The sequence below is a fragment of the Hibiscus syriacus genome, unplaced genomic scaffold (assembly GCF_006381635.1).
Source record: "Hibiscus syriacus cultivar Baekdansim isolate YM2019G1 unplaced genomic scaffold, ASM638163v2 tig00111151_pilon, whole genome shotgun sequence".
NCBI lineage: Eukaryota > Viridiplantae > Streptophyta > Magnoliopsida > Malvales > Malvaceae > Hibiscus > Hibiscus syriacus.
In genome coordinates, this window is record NW_024062999.1 from 1,904,029 (window position 1) to 1,925,149 (window position 21,121).

The window sequence follows — 21,121 nt, forward strand, 5'->3', positions numbered from 1 at the left end:
AATGAATTGGAGTCGCCACCGACCACTTTAAAACGAATTTAGGTGGGCCGGATACCATCTTACCTGATCTGCGTCGTACCAGAAACGTGTCGGGTTCGGGAGTCGGTTACGGTCAAGGAAGGATTAGCACCCTTGAACCGCCCTTTCGGTACCAATTAATTTGTCGGTTGTCTTTAATTGCGAAAATTAGAATTTAAATTAAAATTAAATTCATTCGATCCGAATTACTTACCATTTGATCGGCTGAAATCATGACTGAAACAAAATACGTTAGATAAAAAGCGAAAACAAAATGCTAATAAATAAAAAAAATATAAAAAAAATAATAATAATGAAAGAAAGAAATAATAAAATAATAATAAAAGGTTAAATTTAAAAAAAAATATTTAAAAAGTAAAATAAAAAATAAAGATAAAATTTAGGATCAAATTGGAACAAATTGAGCTTAATGAATTAGAGAATGAACTGCAAAAGAACAAATAAAAAGTTAGGGGACCAATTCACAGAATATAAAAAAATATAAATAGGGACCAAATTGATTAAATCAGAAATATGGAGGCCAATTTACAGGTAGTGACCAAATTGAACTGCGACTCAAAATGATAGGGACTGCGGAAAGGATTTAAGAATCCTTTATTTGCACACTGGTCCCTCGTATATAAATGCCCAACACACCCTTTCTCAGCTCATTTCCACCATTTCCTCAGATTCTTCTCTCAAACGAGAGAAGGCTCTGAAGCCCTCTCCCTTGGCGATTCCGACCACCTACGACGCTGTCCACAACCGCCGACGGCCGCCGCTCGCGGCGGCCGAAAAAACCAAAGCCCCTCAAAATACTCCTCTCCACCCCGTAAACCTAAATATGTGACTCAAAAACACAAAACATGCCCCTACCGGCGTAGATCTAGGCGTAAATATTCGATTTTTACCCTTAAAACCCTTCGTATCCCGACGTTTTCGTTCCTCACGGTGGTGCTTTTCCTCGCGCCAAGAGTTTCGATCCTTCCTTTGATATATTTTGCTTTGTATCTTGGATGTATTTGGTAGTTGTGGTTTGATGGGTTTTGATGTCTTCTGGTTTCTGGTTTTTGTGACTCTGATGTACTGTTGGCTTCAGTTTTTACTTGTTGTTGGTTTGAACTCTTGGTTTTACTGTTGATCCGTTGTGGGTTCTCCTTGATCTTGTTTTGGTTATTTGGTTTACTGTGTTTATGCTTCTGAGATTTGCGTGGCTCCCCCCTCCATGATGGCCGTGGTGGGATATTATACCCACCCACCGGGGGTCTGCTCGATGATAACGGTAACGTGCTCATGGTTAGTTGGCCGGGGATTCGGGATGGGTCAGTCCCGATCTCCTCAGCGGAAATCTCGGTGGCCGGTGTGATGACCCTTGACCTCCTTGGCTTACGCTGCGCCTGTTTGAACATACGTTGGAACCCTAATCTGAGCTGGGCTGGATCAGGCCCTCGAGACTTATTGGACTGTTTGGACCCTAAAAAAAACATAAAAAGAAAATAAAAAGAAAATAAATAATAATACTGATATAATATAAATTATATAATACATATATTTCAAAAATATTTTTTAAACTATATATTATATTTAAAAAGTTTTCAAAACTATTATATAGTTTTCAAAATGTTTTAAAAATATATAAGTTTTAAAAAACGTTTTTAAAATATATTATATAATTTATTCAAAATGTTTTTAAAACTATATATTATATAAGTTTTTAAAATGATTTTAAAACTATATTATATATTTTCTAAAATGTTTTAAAAACTATATGTTATATAGTTTTCAAAAAATATTTTAAAAAACTATATATTACCCATATTTTCAAAATGTTTTCCTTTTAAAAAACTATATATTATATATATATTTTCAAAAACCGTTTGCAAACTGAAGACACTCAATGTCGACCATGGAAATTATAAATTATGATATTATTATGTAATATTATAAATTATAATACATTTTGTTTTTTACAGGTCCAAGTATTACAAGTGGATATAACCCAGTGGCCCAGCATTGATCCAACTCCAGCCCGTTTACACCAGACCCAAACAGTGGGTGCCCAAGTCAAACCCTAGCAACTTCTCACCCTCGGCGCCGCAAGTCACTCCCAAGGAATCCTCGTGCTCCACGCTTCTCCATCACCGGCAGTTTCGCTCGGGTTCAACAAACAAGTAGGGTGTTAGTAGGAAGCTAAGAACAAGCAACAAACCGAGAATTGTTCTCGGAATCAAATGCTAAAGATAGGATCATTTTTGTACTATAAATAGGGTATGTAAATCGAACAAAAGGGGGAGGAAATACCAAGCAAAAGTGACAAACAAATTGCATCCAATAACAGTAGTTTTCTTTTCTTCGAAGCATTTATATTTCGACAGAGAGCATCAAGAGGTAAATTCCATACCTTGCAACGTTTGGCTTGCATGCGTGTTCTTTCTTCATTTTTATTTTGGCTCGAATCAAAAAAAAATTATTTCGGCCGATGAACTTTTAAGGGAATGTCGAGGTTTTAAAATCCAGATCTAGCCTCCCTTGAGGCCACTTTGCAAAAACAAAAAACATTTTTGAAACCGGGAGGACGAAAGCTTTTAAAAAAAGACAAACTTTTTTGTTTGGCCGCCGATGAACGACGGCCGCCGCCGATCAACGGCGGCGGTGAGGCGGCACACGGTTGTCGGATTTTGGAGATGGTGGGAGGCCTGCCGTGTTCTTCAAAGAGTGAAGAACAGATGAGAGAATTGAGGAGGCTCTCGTATGAGAAGAAAGGAAAATGAGAAATTAAGAGAGCAAATTGGCTTTTATACAAAGCCCATACCCGGCCTAGCGACCCGCGCTACGACCCGATCCGAGTCTCAGACCCGAGTGTTTTACAAGAAAAGAGAGATTCGCGCTTGGCCCTCCATGTTTTAAAACATTTAATTTAGTCCCCTAAATCGATTTTTATACCCGAAATCTTTGTAAATTGACCCTTGAATTTATTTCGTGTTCAATTCAATCCTTTTTATCATTATTGTTTTTATTATATATATATATTTCCTTTTTATTATATATATATTTTATCCATATAACTATTATTATCGTTTTCATATATGTATATATTCTTATTTATTGTTATTATTACTTATTATCATTATCATTAACATACATATTTTATTTATTGTATTTTTATTATTATCATCGTACCTTTTTGATATTTTTTTCTCGTTATAGATATATTTTATTATTTTACTTTATTTACTATATATATATATTGTTTCTTTTCCTTTTATATTCATCCTATTTTATTTGTTTTTTTATTGCCTTTATCTTATCTTGTTCTTATTTGTTTTCTTTTAATTACTTTATCTTATTTATTTTTGTCACATTTTTTTCTTTCTAACAATCTCTACCTTTCAAGGATGTATTTCACTCAATCAGTGTAAGTAATTCAGGATCAAATTTTACCTTTTAATTAAAAATTACAATTTTCTTAATTTAAGACAACTGGAAACTACGTAGTACCGAAAGGGCAGTTCAAGGGTGCTAACCCTTCCTTGACTGTAACCGACTCCCGAATTCGATACATCTTTGGTAAGACGCAGATCAGGTAAGAAATAAGGTATCCGATCAACCCATTTATTTTAAATAAATGATCGGTGGCGACTCCAATCCACATTTTTATAAGTCGAAGCCCAATTCCGGGGCACAACCGAAAGACGGTTACGACAGCTTGGCGACTCTGCTGGGGACAAGGTAAGCGAGTCAGGCTAAGGTAATTTCCAGTTGTCTTTTTAACGAAAAGGGTAAGTTTAAATTTTAAGGTAAAATTTCGATCCTTATTGCTTACTTTTGATTATATTTTTCGAGTAAATAGTTGTACTAATCGTTTTCTCATGATTTCAGCTTTCCAAACATTTTTCATCTAAGGCTCTAAACCCGAGCTCCGAACCCGTTTTAAGTGGGGGTGAAAGCGACGCCTTCGTGTGAATTTATTCACCGTATGGGCCTAGCAAGTAGCCTTCGGGATTCATATACCTTATGCCTTCGTGTGAATTTATTCTCCGTATGGGCATAAGGGAATGTGTCCTCTCGAGTTTAACTTAGTCCACACAAGCCTGTGATGGGTTTCGGACTAAGGGTCTGGTCGGTCCAAGGGGGCGCCAGCAAGGAGAACTCGAGTACCGTTTTTAGAACCCAAACCGGGAGACTTTGAATAAATAGAGCCTACCCCAAAACCACATTCCAAAACCGAGGACATTTCTTTCCTAACCTTTTTTTTATATATGTTTTTTTTCATTTACCATTTATTTTTATTTATTTTTATCTATTTCTATTTTACTAACGTTTTTCCTTTGTGTTTGTTTTCTAGCATTTGCATCATTACAAGAGGCTATTGATCCCTAAAAAACGTTTGTTATACACAAAATAATTCGAGTTAATGGACAAAGGTGTTGTAATACAAGAGATTGAAAACGCTGAGGCACGACTATGGTCCGAGAAGGCTCAGAAAGAGAAGGGAGACAGTCTTCAGGGAAACTATGTGTCAGAACTGGTTAGTTATGCCGCTGTCAGTCTGAAACAGAATAATGTCCAGGAGCTGCAAAACATTTGGGACAGTTGGAAGAATGACAGAAAGCAGAAGTTCAGCCAACGATATGGTGATATCGCCCTCTTACTCCATGTCAAGACTGATGAGCCCTTACTCCGAGCATTAATTCAATTCTGGAATCCGGGATATAGTTGTTTCACCTTTAACCAGGAAGACATGATGCCTACTATCGAAGAGTATACTACTCTACTACACTGCGAAAGTATCAAGCTTGAGCGAGCCTACATTAAACACATCAAAAGCCAGCCCTTCAAGAATGCACTAGCCAAAGTTGCAGGAGTAGATGAGAAATGGGTAATCGATCGGACTCAGCGTAGAGGCAGTGGAGAAGGAATTGAATGGATCCACATAAAGCAACTAATGAAAAACCACCCTGATGAGTGGAAGACCATAGACCTTTTTGCACTGGGTCTGTACGGTTTGATTATCTTTCCGAAAGCTTTGGGGTGCATTGACGCTGCCGTAGTGGAACTATTGAGCAACTTTCTAAACGAGTTAACCCAGCACCAGCCATCTTGGCCGAGACCTTTCGATCGCTCAACCATTGTCGAAGAACTGGCGGAGGAAGATTTACCGGTGTATTCAGCTCCTTCAGGTCTGGATTCACAGCCATTTCTGGAAGACTAACGGGGTTGCCTACCGCCGTTTCAGCACCACCTATTCACCTCTAGGTGAATTCATCACCTTGAAATGGCATGAAGGCGCTTCGAAAGAAAAATGGATGAAGGTTTTTACGCATCTTCAGGATCAGGATATTGTCTGGAGAGCCCCCTGGCTATTTCTCAGTGACGTTCTTTTCCGATGTGGTGACTCTGACACTGTGACCTTACTTGGACTTTGGGGAGCAGTCGGGTATGCTCCGCTATTAGCACTTAGACAGTACGGAGCACGTCAGTTTGTCCCAGCAACATGCGGGTTGGCTAAGTCAGAGTTTGAGTATCACGGCGACAGCTATAAGAAGATGATCAAAGAAGCAGCCGATTCGTGGAGGAAAGTATTCCGGATGGATGTTGTAGCTGCCAGAAGCATGCTCACTCCGGATTATGTGGAGTGGCGAAGGTCAAGAAAGAATGACAACATCCCTGTGCCCGACCGTGATGACACCCGGACCATGGAAGAACACCTCATGCATGTCCCTTCTGAACTCGAGATAGCCAAGACCGAGTTTGAAGCCGTGAATAATGAGCTGAAGCAAAGAATAAAGGAACTTGAAGCTGAACGTTATCAGTGGAAGCTCGATGCTGACTCTCAGAAAGATCGGGCAGAGAACTGGAAAAAGAACAAAAAAGAGTCCGTTTTGAGTTCGAAGACTTGAGAAAAGGGTATCAGGATAAGGTCAAGGATAATTCCAAGTTGAAGGTAACCTCTGAATACTGGAAAGACGAAGCTCATAGCCTGAAAAGGAAGTTTGAGGGGCCTGATGAGAAAGCTTGGAAGGAACAGATGAAGAATGCCCAAAGACGCTTGGCAGATAGTCAATATCAGAACCAACGCTTAAGAGTTCGGGTAGCTGACTTAGAAAAACAACATGAGAAAGATGGCAAGACAATAGCTGAGTTAGAAGCTATTATAGAGGGGTTCAAGAGGCAAGCAAACGAGCTTCAGATAGTGCCTTTCGACGGAGGATTACAATGGCGTTTCCGTTGGGAACAAGCACAGCGGAGGGTGAGGGCCCGAGACGCAACCATCCGAGATTTCCTAGATCAAGTGCAAAAAGCAGCCCGTCATCTTCACGGCCTAGCAAGGGAAGCGGGTGTGGTTCGACAGGGCATTCAACCAGTGACAGATGAAGGCAGAAGACTTGTCAACCTACTGGAAGCTGTTCGGGGTCTAGAGGATTTAGTCCAAATGTACCTTTAATCTGTTTTTATGTCTCTTAAAAGATAAGACATTTTTGTCTGAACAAGGGTTATTTATAATAATGGACACTTTTCTGGATCAATGCCTCCAATTGCATACATCATGCATTGCATTTCTTGCATTTTATATTTCATGTTTGTTTATTTTATGTTTTTTCCATGTTTTTACATTCGTATTAACTAACAGAACATGTCTCAGACACCGAGCTTACCACCACAAGCGTCAGATACACATCACCCGCACAACACTCGAGCAAAAAGAGACAAATGGAAGCCAGAATGGAGAAGATCGAAGAACACATGGCAAGACTTCAAAAGGAGCTAGAAGATAAGATGGCTCAGAACAGTGAAAGTACTCTTGAGTCCATCAAGAAAAATCAGGAGTCCTTGGTCAACCAAATCGTAGCCAAGTTGTCAGGTCTACAGCAAGCTAGTGCATCAGGGGGCATCTCTTCCGAGGGGGTGGCCATACCACCAACCCCGCAAGTGGTTCTCTCACCCGGAATATTACCCGGGGACGCATCTGCTACTAAGGGAAAGCAGCACTACCCGGGGACTCATTCGCTACCAAAGCAAAGTTGCACCTGCTGTGAAGATACAAACTTCTACAATCATCCCTGATGATCATCCGGATGATTATAATGTCCCAGACTTTGACGAGGAAGATAAAGCCAAAAAGATGGAAGAAAAGATAAAAATATTAGAAGATCAAATAAAGATGGTCCAGGGAGACCATGATTATTATGGAGTGGACGCAATGGAGCTAAGCCTAGTTCCAGACTTGGTGCTTCCACCAAAGTTTAAAATTCCTGAGTTTGAGAAGTTCGACGGGAACAGTTGCCCTTCAGCCCATATTACTATGTTCTGTCGAAAGATGACAGGATATGGCGGGAATGACCAACTCCTTATCCATTGTTTTCAAGAGAGCCTGTCCGGTTCAGCTATTCGGTGGTACAACCAGCTTAGCCGGACTCATATCAAGACGTGGAAAGACTTAGCCAAATCTTTCTTGGAACAGTATAAGCATATCAACGATATGAGACCAGACCGGGTCATGTTACAAAGCCTAGAGAAGAAACACAATGAGAGTTTCCGACAGTACGCACAGAGATGGAGGGATTTATCTGTGCAAGTTCATCCACCTTTGGATGAAAAGGAAACTAGAAAGCTGTTTGTACAGACCCTGAGGGCACCTTACTTCGGGCATTTGGTAGCAATCACGTCGGGGAGTTTTTCAGATTTAGTCATGGCCGGCGAAATGATCGAGTTGGCCATTAAACAAGGAAAGATTGAGGGAGGAGACTCCAGTAAAAGGCCTCCCACGAAAAACAAGGAGCGAGAGATCAACAATGTGAACACCTACAACGTCAACAAGGGGGTTACAATCTCAAGCTCAAATTCCACAGCAGCTGTACCATCCGGTACTTCTAGACAGAACCAGAGAGAACCGAGAAGAGAAAGGGAAAGGTAGCAGTTTGACCCATTCCCATGACGTATAAAGAATTATACCAACAGCTCTTCGACACTCATGCAGTGTCGCCTTATCCTATGAATCCAATAAATCCCCCTTACCCGAAATGGTATGACGAGAGCGCTCACTGCGAATACCATGGCGGTGTGCAGGGGCATTCGATTGAAAGTTGTCTTGCATTCAAGAGACTTGTGCAAAGAATGAGAAACAAGAATTGGATCACTTTCAACTCCGGAGCACCAAACGTCGCTCAGAATCCCTTGCCCAATCATCAGGAGACAGGAATCAATGCCATTACTACTGAAAGGGGAGGGAGAATTAAATCAAGTGTTTCAGAGATCAAGTCTCCTTTGGCTTGGGTATGGAGCCAAATGGTGAAGGCAGGGCTTCTTGCACAATATCCAGATACGACAGAAAATGAAGATGGTAACCATTGTTGTTACCACAACAAAGAAGGGCATAAAGTGCAAGATTGCCCAGAGTTCAAATTGTTAGTCCAGCTCATGATGGATCGAAAGGAGTTGGAATTTTACGAAGAAATTCAAGATTCTTGGGAAGCAGATGTTTGTGCCACCGGAGAATCATCAGATAGAAAATTTGGTAGGGGTAGTCCTTTGATAATTACCCCTAAGGCAAGCATGACAGTGACAACACCAGCCAAGGTGGTAATCTCCGCACCGCGGCCTTTTCAATATAAGGACAATCGGCAAGTGCCTTGGAAGTACGAGTGTCAGGTGAGCACTTCCGGAGGAGGTAATAGTAAAGTGGGGCAAAGACCACTGGAGCCATTCAAAGAAGATGTGCTAGTCGTCAATGAACCTATAAAGGAGGAAGAAGCTAAAGAGTTCCTCAAGATCTTGAAGCACAGCGAGTACAACATTGTAGAACAGCTCCATAACTTACCTACACGTACTTCAATGCTAGCATTATTTTTAAGCTCAGAAGCACACCGAGAAGCGTTGTTGAATGTCCTTAATCAAACGTTCGTGCCACAAGACATACCAGTCAGCAAGATGGATCGACTGGTGAACAATATTCAAGCTGATAATCTCATCTCGTTTTCAGATGATGAGATTCCATCAGGAGGAAGAGGCCGAACGAAGGCGTTACACATTACTACCTACTGTAAGGGGCACGCTTTACCAAGTGTCTTAATCGATAATGGTTCAGCCTTGAACGTGATGCCTTTGATTACATTGAAAAGGCTACCAATAGATACCTCTCATATGAGAGCTTGTCAGAATGTGGTCCGAGCATTTGATGGGACCAAAAGAGAGGTAATCGGAAAGATTGAGGTACCATTGACCATCGGACCAGCCACCTATGATGTTGAGTTCCTTGTGATGGATATCATGCCGTCCTATAGCTGTCTTTTGGGAAGGCCATGGATTCATCAAGCAGGTGCAGTACCCTCCACGTTGCACCAGAAAGTTAAATTTGTTATCGACGGAGCCTTAGTAACTATCAACGCTGAGGAAGATATCGTGGCAAGCGTGACCACGGAGGCTCCATACATCGAAGTAGACGAAGAAGCGGTAGAATGTTCGTTCCGCTCCTTAGAGTTTGTGAATGCCACATTTGTGGCGGAAGGAAAGAGAATCCCAAGACCTCGACTCTCCAAATGCACAAGGATGGAGATCAGCAAACCCTAGGCCGAGGCGCCAGAACCGGGAGAGGTTTTGGGAAATATTTGCAAGGAATGATCAAATCTGTCCGTCCTATCCCAAAATTAGACCAATTTGGGCTCGGATTTCAGCCCGGTTATCATGAAAAGAGAAAGGAAATCCAAAAGAACCGGGAGAGAAGGTTAGCCAGATTAACCGGAAACGAACTCCAATGGAAGCCTATGACATTCCCGCCGCTCTTCAGAACATTCAAGTCAGGTGGTTATGTGTTTGAGACCACCACATCCGCGTTAGAAACGGCTCTGGAAGATCTGAACGTTAATACCGTGACCACAGAAGATGTTGACAACGGAGATAGATCCGGGATATGCCTTCTGCCACATGGGTTCGTGCCTAGCAGTTGGTCGGTGGAAGAACTACCTGTGGTTTACAAGAATCTTTCAGAGTAATATTCGAACTATCCCTATTTGCCTATACCCGGGGCAATAGGTGATCTTTTGTAAGGGTGAATAAATGTTTTGTTTAAGTTTAATAAAGGATGCGTTTTTTTCTTTTCCATGGCAAACAAAGTTTCTTTATTCATTATCTATCTCCTTCAGTATTTCATTTCCAGTTACTCTCAAAGTTAGTTCTTGACCATTCCGTGTGGGATATTATCCTCTCACACATACACATCTTCCTCCTTTCAGGTTCCCAGATAACGATAATGTGGGCACTAATGACCCTGATCCGGAGGTGGATTTTGAATCAACCATTTGTCTTGGGGAATTTGAAGAATGCGATAATGAAGAAGAGTACAACTTACCTACCGAATTGTTGAGAATGATAGAAAAAGAAGAAAAGCAAATACTGCCGCATGAGGAGGCGATCGAAATCTTAAATCTGGGCACTGAGGAAGATCGAAAGGAGGTTAAAATCGGCACAACTCTTTCGACTGAAGCAAGAAAAAACCTGATAGTCTTACTTCAGGAGTACGAAGATGTGTTTGCTTGGTCGTATCAAGACATGCCGGGACTAGACACAGATATGGTAGTTCACAAACTACCAATCAAACCAGAATTCAAACCAGTGCAGCAAAAACTGAGAAGAATGCGACCAGAAATGCTCCTTAAGATCAAGGAAGAAGTTAAAAAGCAATTTGATGCCGGTTTTCTCCAAGTGGCCAAATACCCTGAGTGGGTAGCCAACATAGTGCCTGTGCCGAAAAAGGACGGGAAAGTACGCATGTGTGTCGATTACCGGGACCTTAATAAGGCCAGTCCCAAGGACAACTTTCCTCTGCCACACATAGACACTTTGGTGGACAGTACGGCCGGGAACGCCTACTTTTCATTCATGGATGGATTTTCGGGTACAATCAGATCAAGATGCATCCCGAAGACATGGAGAAGACCACTTTCGTCACAATGTGGGGAACTTTCTGTTACAAAGTGATGCCTTTCGAATTAAAGAATGCTGGGGCAACATATCAGAGGGCTATGGTTACCTTGTTCCACGACATGATGCACCAAGAGATCGAAGTTTATGTTGACGACATGATTGTTAAGGCACAAACCGAGAATGAACATGTCAAGAATCTGAAGAAGCTCTTCCAGAGATTGAGAAAGTTCCAACTGAGACTAAACCCTAGCAAATGTACCTTCGGGGTAACATCTGGAAAACTATTAGGCTTTATAGTCAGCAGAAGAGGCATACAGGTCGATCCTGATAAGGTTAAGGCTATCCAGAATCTACCTCCACCACGAACCCAAAAAGAAGTCCGAGGTTTTCTGGGCAGACTAAACTACATAGCTCGATTTATCTCTCAGTTAACCGACAAATGTGACCCCATCTTTCGTCTCCTCCGAAAGAATAGCCCTGGAGCATGGGATAAAAACTGTCAGATTGCATTTGAGAAGGTAAAAGAGTACTTGTCTCACACTCCTGTCCTGATGTCCCCTATCCCAGGAAAACCCCTGTTTTGTATCTCTCCATATTCGAGAACTCCATGGGGTGTGTTCTGGGTCAACACGACGAGTCTGGGAAGAAGGAAAGAGCCATCTACTACTTAAGCAAAAAGTTCACCGATTGCGAGGTCCGGTATCCTCCTATTGAGAAGGTTTGTTGTGCCCTGATATGGGCTACAAAAGACTTCGACAATACATGTTGTATCACACCACTTGGCTGATTTCCAAGTTAGACCCACTAAAATACATGATGGGTGTACCTGCTCTATCCGGAAGGTTAGCCCGATGGCAGATTCTTTTGTCTGAATTTGACATCGAATACGTGAGCCAAAAAGCGGTAAAAGGCAGCGCCATATCCGATTTTTTGGCAAGCAGAACTGATGAGAGCTATGAGCCGCTGGACTTTGATTTCCCAGACGAGGACTTAATGGCCATATCTTTAGAGGAAGCAAGCATTTCAACGGACGGTTCCTGGAGAATGCACTTCGATGGGGCGTCAAATGCACTAGGACATGGTGTCGGGGTAATTCTAGTCTCCCCAGAAGGGAGTCACTACCCATTTACCAGCAGACTGAACTTTGATTGTACCAATAACATGGCAGAATATGAAGCCTGTGTCTTGGGAATTCGGGCTGCACTGGGGCAAATATAAAGACTTTGCGGGTGTATGGAGACTCAGCCTTAGTAATCTATCAGCTCCGAGGAGAGTGGGAAACCAAGGATAAAGCTATTAGAATACCGAAAACTAGTGTTGGATCTGCTCGAAGAGTTCGACGAAGTCACCTTCCACTACGTGCCTAGAGAAGAAAATCAAATGGCTGACGCTTTAGCTACCTTGGCTGCCACATTCAAGGTTGGCGGGGAGTCTGAAATGATGCCAATTAACATGCAGTCGTATGAGTATCCAGCTCATTGTTACCAAATTGAAGAAGTGAAAGATACTAAGCCTTGGTACTACGACATTCTGCAGTATATCAAGCATCGGAGTTATCCAGAAAAAGCCACCGAAACCGATAAAAGAACCCTTAGAAGGTTGGCAGCTGGATATGTCCTTGACAGAGAGGTTTTATACAAGAAAGGCCATAACCAAGTTCTGTTAAGATGCGTCGATGTTGAAGAGGCAAAAATGATAGTGGAGGAAGTACATGATGGGGTTTGTGGAGCACATGCAAATGGGCATATGATGTCAAGACAAATAATGAGATGCGGATATTTTTGGTCCACACTGGAAAGTGATTGCATCAACTATGCTAGGAGATGTCATAAATGTCAGATTTATGGAGACAAGATAAATGTTCCACCCCATCCACTTCATGTAATGACGTCACCATGGCCTTTTTCTGTGTGGGGCATGGACGTTATCGGGCAAATTCATCCGAAGGCTTCGAATGGTCACCGTTTCATTCTCGTAGCAATTGATTATTTCACGAAATGGTAGAGGCTGCGTCATACGCCAGTGTCACTCAATCCACTATTTGCAAGTTTCTGAAGAAAGAAATTATGTCGGTATGGTCTACCTGAAAGGATTATCACCGATAACGCAACAAACTTGAACAACAAGATGGTGAGTGCTGCTTGCGAACAGTTCAACATAAAACATCACAATTCCTCTGCTTACAGACCAAAGATGAACGGAGCAGTAGAAGCAGCAAACAAAAATATTAAGAAGATAGTGGAGAAAACAACTGAAACCTACAAAGACTGGCATGAGAAGTTGCCTTTTGCTTTGTTCGCTTATCGAACCTCGGTACGTACATCGACTGGGGCAACTCCATTTTCACTAGCCTATGGAATGGAAGTAGTGCTACCCATTGAAGTCGAGATTCCATCTCTCAGGGTCTTATCAGAAGTCAAACTAGATGATGCAGAGTGGGCACAATCCAGATATGATCAGCTTAATCTGATAGATGAAAAAAGACTGAAAGCCATTCATCATGGTCAAATCTATCAGAAACGAATGATCCGAGCACGACAAAAAGGTGCGCCCAAGAATATTCCGTGAAGGGGATCTAGTGCTAAAAAGAATTTGGCCAGTCCAGAAAGATTTCCGAGGAAAATGGACGCCAAATTGGGAAGGTCCTTATGTCGTGAAGAAGGCTTTCTCCGGAGGAGCCCTTATCCTGGCTGAAATGGACGGACCTGAGCTGCCACATCCCATTAACTCAGACGCAGTCAAGAAATACTTCGCTTAGGATGAAAACCCGAGAGGGCGTCCTAAGTTGAAAAAAAAAAAAAAAAAAAACGTTTAGGGTGAAAACCCGAAAGGGCGCCCTAAATCAAAAAAAGAAAAAGAGGAAAAAGAAGAGAAAATAAGGTGGGTTCAAGATGAAAACCCGCAAAGGGCGTCTTGCAACTAAGGATGGGTCCAAGTTGAAAACCCGGAAAGGGCAATTTGGATATCAACGGTGGAAACATCCCGGCACATGAATCTTCTACGAACCCAACAAATCGGAGAAATGTCGCACCCTCCCAAACGTTGTCGCATTTTCAAAGATCCTTTGGCAAAGGCTGCACTCAGAGTCACCAAACGGCTTTTCAACTCAGAAGTGCCCACGTTATCGAGATCTAAGACATTCATTTACACATCATTGTGTATTCGTTTTCTAGAATGTTTGCCATGTATTATTTGTTCTTCTCCTCCCTTATGAATAAAGACCATCTTTCCTCCAATACCTTTTGAGCATCTTGAATTAGATTTAAACCTAATGGTTTATTTATTTTTATGAAAGATAATCGCATATTGCTGTACAAAGATTCATTGAAAAGTACAGGTACCCAGAAGCCGATCAAGGCTCATGCACATGCTTGAGATGGTTGAGGAGCATCTTAAAAAAAAAAAAAAATCATCAAACGTTTGAAGAATTTATGATTAGAGATCGGAACTTCAAGCTCAAGAGTCAACAACGACAGGCCACCGGAGATCGAGATTACTCTCCAGAGCTCAGAATAACATATGTTGCATATGCATTTTAGGCATACCTAAGAGCATGACATCCATAACATCACATATATGCATATCTTTGCAGGTTTTACCCAGAGCCAATTTCAACTTCACAACGAAGGATATTGGACTCCAGACAACGTAAGTTCAACTTCACGACGAAGGGACCGCTGGTTGTCAACAAATATTTCTCAATGTCAGAGCCAATTTCAACTTCACAACGAAGGATATTGGACTCCAGACAACGCAAGTTCAACTTCACGACGAAGGGACCGCTGCTTGTCAACAAACATTTCTCAATTTCAGAGCCAATTTCAACTTCACAGCGAAGGATATTGGACTCCAGACAACGCAAGTTCAACTTCACGACGAAGGGACCGCTGGTTGTCAACAAACAACTTCTCAATTTCAGAGCCAATTTCAACTTCACAACGAAGGATATTGGACTCGAGACAATGCAAGTTCAACTTCACGACGAAGGGACCGCTGGTTGTCAACAAACAATTTCCAAATTTCGGAGCCAATTTCAACTTCACAACGAAGGATATTGGCCTCGGAACAACACAACTTACAATGGATTTCGACTTCACGACGAAGGATATCCAATTCCCAGGCTTAACTTCGCGACGAAGGGGCCATATACACATAAAACGAAGGGTATCATACCCTAACGGATGGACCCAACTTCACGACGAAGGAGTCATCTGTAACAACACAACACCAAAGTCTTCAAGTCGAGTTTCAGCTTCACAACGAAGTATCTTTGGCTAGAAGACAATCCATGAGCTACTCTGAATTCGATTTCAACTTCACGACGAAGGATTCAGGCTCATGATTTTCTAGTTTTGACTCAACCTCACAAAGAGGGGGTCATTTCGTATTGACAAACCAGTTTCCATATTAGATTTCACCTTCACGACGAAGTATCTTGATCCAGAAGGCGATTCAGAGACCACTTGCCCAGAGCTTTAAGTTCGATTTCAACTTCACGACGAAGGATATCGTGCTCAGAAGCTTCCACTCGACCTCTCGACGAGGGAATTATTTCACATTTCAAATCAATTTGACAAGCCTTAATATCAGACTTCAACCCTACGACAGAGGATATTCGATATGGCCGAAAATTATGTCTTTTAATCTTTGCTCTATTATCGTTACACGAAAATGAGCAAAGAGGGGCAGCTGAAGACACTCAATGTCGACCATGGAAATTATAAATTATGATATTATTATGTAATATTATAAATTATAATACATTTTGTTTTTACAGGTCCAAGTATTACAAGTGGATATAACCCAGTGGCCCAGCATTGATCCAACTCCAGCCCGTTTACACCAGACCCAAACAGTGGGTGGCCCAAGTCAAACCCTAGCAACTTCTCACCCTCGGCGCCGCAAGTCACTCCCAAGGAATCCTCGTGCTCCACGCTTCTCCATCACCGGCAGTTTCGCTCGGTTCAACAAACAAGTAGGGTGTTAGTAGGAAGCTAAGAACAAGCAACAAACCGAGAATTGTTCTCGGAATCAAATGCTAAAGATAGGATCATTTTTGTACTATAAATAGGGTATGTAAATCGAACAAAAGGGGGAGGAAATACCAAGCAAAAGTGACAAACAAATTGCATCCAATAACAGTAGTTTTCTTTTCTTCGAAGCATTTATATTTCGACAGAGAGCATCAAGAGGTAAATTCCATACCTTGCAACGTTTGGCTTGCATGCGTGTTCTTTCTTCATTTTTATTTTGGCTCGAATCAACCCAAAAAAATTATTTCGGCCGATGAACTTTTAAGGGAATGTCGAGGTTTTAAAATCCAGATCTAGCCTCCCTTGAGGCCACTTTGCAAAAACAAAAAACATTTTTGAAACCGGGAGGACAAAAGCTTTTAAAAAAAGACAAACTTTTTTTGTTTGGCCGCCGATGAACGACGGCCGCCGCCGATCAACGGCGGCGGTGAGGCGGCACACGGTTGTCGGATTTTGGAGATGGTGGGAGGCCTGCCGTGTTCTTCAAAGAGTGAAGAACAGATGAGAGAATTGAGGAGGCTCTCGTATGAGAAGAAAGGAAAATGAGAAATTAAGAGAGCAAATTGGCTTTTATACAAAGCCCATACCCGGCCTAGCGACCCGCGCTACGACCCGATCCGAGTCTCAGACCCGAGTGTTTTACAAGAAAAGAGAGATTCGCGCTTTGGCCCTCCATGTTTTAAAACATTTAATTTAGTCCCCTAAATCGATTTTTATACCCGAAATCTTTGTAAATTGACCCTTGAATTTATTTCGTGTTCAATTCAATCCTTTTTATCATTATTGTTTTTATTATATATATATATTTCCTTTTTATTATATATATATTTTATCCATATAACTATTATTATCGTTTTCATATATGTATATATTCTTATTTATTGTTATTATTACTTATTATCATTATCATTAACATACATATTTTATTTATTTATTGTTCTTTATTATTATCATCGTACCTTTTTGATATATTTTTTCTCGTTATACATATATTTATTATTTTACTTTATTTACTATATATATATTGTTTCTTTTCCTTTATTATATTCATCCTATTTTTATTTGTTTTTTTATTGCCTTTATCTTATCTTGTTCTTATTTGTTTTCTTTTAATTACTTTATCTTATTTATTTTTGTCACATTTTTTTCTTTCTAACAATCTCTACCTTTCAAGGATGTATTTCACTCAATCAGTGTAAGTAATTCAGGATCAAATTTTACCTTTTAATTAAAAATTACAATTTTCTTAATTTAAGACAACTGGAAACTACGTAGTACCGAAAGGGCAGTTCAAGGGTGCTAACCCTTCCTTGACTGTAACCGACTCCCGAATTCGATACATCTTTGGTAAGACGCAGATCAGGTAAGAAATAAGGTATCCGATCAACCCATTTATTTTAAATAAATGATCGGTGGCGACTCCAATCCACATTTTTATAGGTCGAAGCCCAATTCCGGGGCACAACCGAAAGACGGTTACGACACAAACCATATAATATATATATAGGTATATATGTATAAAATAATAATAAAAAATATGGACGAAAATTAGTGTCTACAATACAGATGGATAAAGAACCCATTTCAGAGATTGCCTTTTCCAGTTCATCCCGAGACATGCAAACAGGGTTGCTCATTCACCGGCATCCAAAGGTTTGAAGGAGTTCACTGACCTGTTCTGGGTTGAAGATGCACCTCCCTCCGCCTCTGTTCTAGCAGCAATTGAACGAAGATTCATCGATCCTCCTTGACGATTGATTCGCCTGTCTCCTGGGGTTCGCCTTCTGTCCTCTTTCGAACCCCGTCTGGTCGTCTTCATACTCAGCGCCGTTTGGATCATGCAAAGTGGAAGTTGAAGACCCTTCGCCGTCTCTTCTTGGGTTGGGGGGGGGGGGGGTTCGTGGCATTTCTCCTATTTGTTTTTGTTTTCTCGTCTTTTCGGTTTTCCTCTTTTGGGGATAGTGTTAGCTTTCTATTCCCACGTGTTTTTTTTGGATTTTGACCAATTTTCTCTTTTTTTTTTTGAGGGTGTTATACGGTGCGGTACTTTTAATATACGGTTAAAAAAAGATGATATCGATTTTGTTATTATTTAAATAATAAAACCGGTAAAAAAATTACTTAAAACATTATTATTTCTATCTAAAATTTATTTGACTTATTATGCAAGTTATTATGGCAAAGATGCTTTCATAGCACAAAGGCGTATTCATGGGATTTATATAGAAAATTTATTTGACTTATTATGCAGGCAAAACTTTCGAGATAATGTTCTGAAAGAAATTAATTAACGAGCTAATGCACTCCCAAGATTAATTGCTCAAATAGGGTGAAATCCACAGTGTTAGCCGTAGGTCGCCATGCACTCCGGGCGACCTACCCTTGCTCAAACAGAGAGAATGAACGTTCAAACAGAGAGAATGAACGTGTTGCATGGCACATGCACGTCCCAACACATAGGTCGCCATGCCCTCCGGGCGACCTTGTAGGTCGCCATGCACTCCGGGCGACCTACCCTCGCTCGTCTTCTCTCGGATTCCCTCGCATAGCTCGCTCGATTGCCCTCGGATGCCCTCGCATAGCTCGTTCGGATGGCCTCGGTCGGATGGCCTCGGTCGGATGGCCTCGGTCGGATGCCCAGCGTGTTGGGACGTGCATGGCACATGCAATCTCTTGTAGCTCGCCGGGAAGACATTGCGACCTAGTAGGTCGTCCGGAGTGCATGGCTACCTACGGTCAACACTGTGGATTTCACCCTATTTGAGCAATTAATCTTGGGAGTGCATTAGCTCGTGAATTAATTTCTTTCAGAACATTATCTCGAAAGTTTTGCCTATTATGCAAGTTATTATATTTATGTAGGTATAAGCACATGCACTTCTCTTATTTTCCTAACCTCATTAATTTTCTCGAGAAAACTGAGTCATGCATTCCAGAATCATTTAAATACCATAATCTAAGATTGAAAATATAATTTTTTTTCCTTCTTTTTGGGATAAAACTAGTGAGATTTACAAATGTTGTATTTTATTTTTATTCAAAAGTTATGTTTTCAAAACTGACACCTAAAGAAATATGTTTGATACACTTGTTCTCAAAATTTGTTTGTATTTTCTTTTAAGTGTTATAAGTAAAATTACATCAACAATACATAATTAGACCAAAAATTAAAATATGTTCGGATAATATTTTATATGACTTAAATTAAATCAATAAAAAGGTAAATTTAAATTTACATATGATATTTATATAAATTAAAACTTAAACTTAAAATATGTATATATAGACTATAGTATGATTTTATATTTAACTTATTAATAATGAATAAATCTTGTCAATGGGTTATATTTAATCTCCTATATGTAGAAGAATATTAGTATGTTTTTATATTTAATTTATTAATAATGAAATATATCTTGTCAATGGATTATATTAGAATGTTCATTAATATATTATCTTAAAATTATTTTTAATAGACATGCACCATACGTTTTTGTGGTTAAAAGAATGGTTGTTGTTTCTAAAGATTTTAGGTTCGAGCACCCTCGATTATAAAGTATTTGAGCATTTATTGTCAAATGATTAAAAACTTAAAACATATATCACTTGTAAGCATCTTAAATTAATAAAAAAATTAATAGATAATATATGGTATAATTCATTGATAATTGATATAAAAATGGGTAGATTTTAGTGAAGTTTTAACTTAGCTCAGTGGTTTAAGTAGATTATAGGTTGATAAAGTCTATCTTCCTAGTGCCACCAGTTTATTTCATTTGGTTTTATCAAAATAATTTTATATATAAATTTTTAATGAATTTCTTAATTTAATTTAATGGTTAAGCATTTGACTAATCAGATGCTGATAAGGGAAAATATAAAAAATATAGGGTAAACTATATCGGTAACCACCTAACTATAGTCTATCTTCATTTTGACCATCATTTTTGAATTTTTATCAATCAGGTCACCCAACTATTTAAATGCATTCAATTAAGGCACTTGACTTTAACAGTTGTGTTGATGTGACAGTTAAAATAATTTGTATAATTATACATTTAGTCCTTATTATTTATATATTGTATCAATTTGATCATAATTTTAGATGAATTCAATAAATTAATCCCGATATCTATCGTGAGACAATTAGAAGACTTTTATATTTAATTTATATATAGTTTAAATATTTTTTTCTCCAACCAATCACCATATGAGGAAAGGAAAATAAACATGAGAGAAAGAAGCAGATATTTAATTTATAAATAATTTAAATATTTTTCTCCAACCAATCACTATATGAGGAAAGGAAAATAAAATGAGAGAAAAAAAAAGCTACGGGGGAATAGAACCTAGGTCTGTAGGAGGGGTAAAACACGCTTCAACCACTGCACAAACACCCATATTTTTACTATTTATCTTATATTATAATTAATGCCAGAAAATGATAATAAAAGTAATAATAAAAGGACTCAATTGAATGCATCTAAACTATTAAAGAAAATCTAATTTTCAAATTATAATTGAATACATTTTGTATATATTTAAAAATGTAATCCATATAATATTTAAAATAAAAATAAGTTTAATATCTTTAAACTAAAATAAGTTCAATATAATACTTTCAAATATATTTTCCCTGTAGAGAAGGTGGAGATAAAAATATATTAAATTAAGTTAAAAAAATTAATATTTTTAAACTAAAATAAGTTCAATAATATATTTTCCCTTACCACCAATTACCCCACTCTCTCGCTGCTGAAAATCGAAGAACAATGTGCTAATCGATTGTCAAAACATTGAATATTAAATGTTCTATTTGAACCTTTAACGGCAACCGATTGGTGGACGGATGTCAAATGACGTGCATTGTGAGAGAATGAGACTTCAGTGCAGTGGCAACAATGTGCTATCGACATCAATGGATGGTGATTTATGGATTATGACTTAGGGTTTTTATTTATTTAGGGTTTTTTAGAATTTAGGGTTTTTAGGACATTTTTTAGGATTTTTTAGAAAATTAATATTATTTATATCAACAAAACGGCGTCATTTTAGGCTTTTGTAGGCATTCAGGTCAGCAACATCACGACATGGGGCTTCCATGCCATCGTCTCGTTAAGCTATTAACAGTAGAGTAGCATAATTGCTCT

The 21,121-nt window shown here is 39.5% G+C and overlaps 1 protein-coding gene across 1 annotated transcript; it reads right to left on the reverse strand.

Annotated features, from left to right (window-relative positions):
* Window positions 1-703: 703 nt before the first annotated feature.
* Window positions 704-17,790, reverse strand: LOC120154909. The gene is made up of 4 exons (XM_039166533.1): window positions 17,645-17,790; window positions 2,620-2,714; window positions 930-1,492; window positions 704-856 (listed from the first exon to the last, which is right to left on the reverse strand). Exons 1-4 carry the CDS (start codon window positions 17,788-17,790, stop codon window positions 704-706), a joined length of 957 nt encoding a protein of 318 aa, XP_039022464.1.
* Window positions 17,791-21,121: the final 3,331 nt, after the last annotated feature.

What these genes read in the sequence shown, in the direction of transcription:
- LOC120154909 (XM_039166533.1), bottom strand. Translation starts at nt 17,790, where the DNA reads ATGAAGACGACCAGACGGGGTTCGAAAGAGGACAGAAGGCGAACCCCA. An exon ending in GCATCTTCAACCCAGAACAG is followed by an intron (nt 2,715 to 17,644) that starts GTCAGTGAACTC and finishes AGAACACGGCAG; the next exon opens with GCCTCCCACCATCTCCAAAA. An exon ending in GGATACGAAGGGTTTTAAGG is followed by an intron (nt 857 to 929) that starts GTAAAAATCGAA and finishes TCACATATTTAG; the next exon opens with GTTTACGGGGTGGAGAGGAG.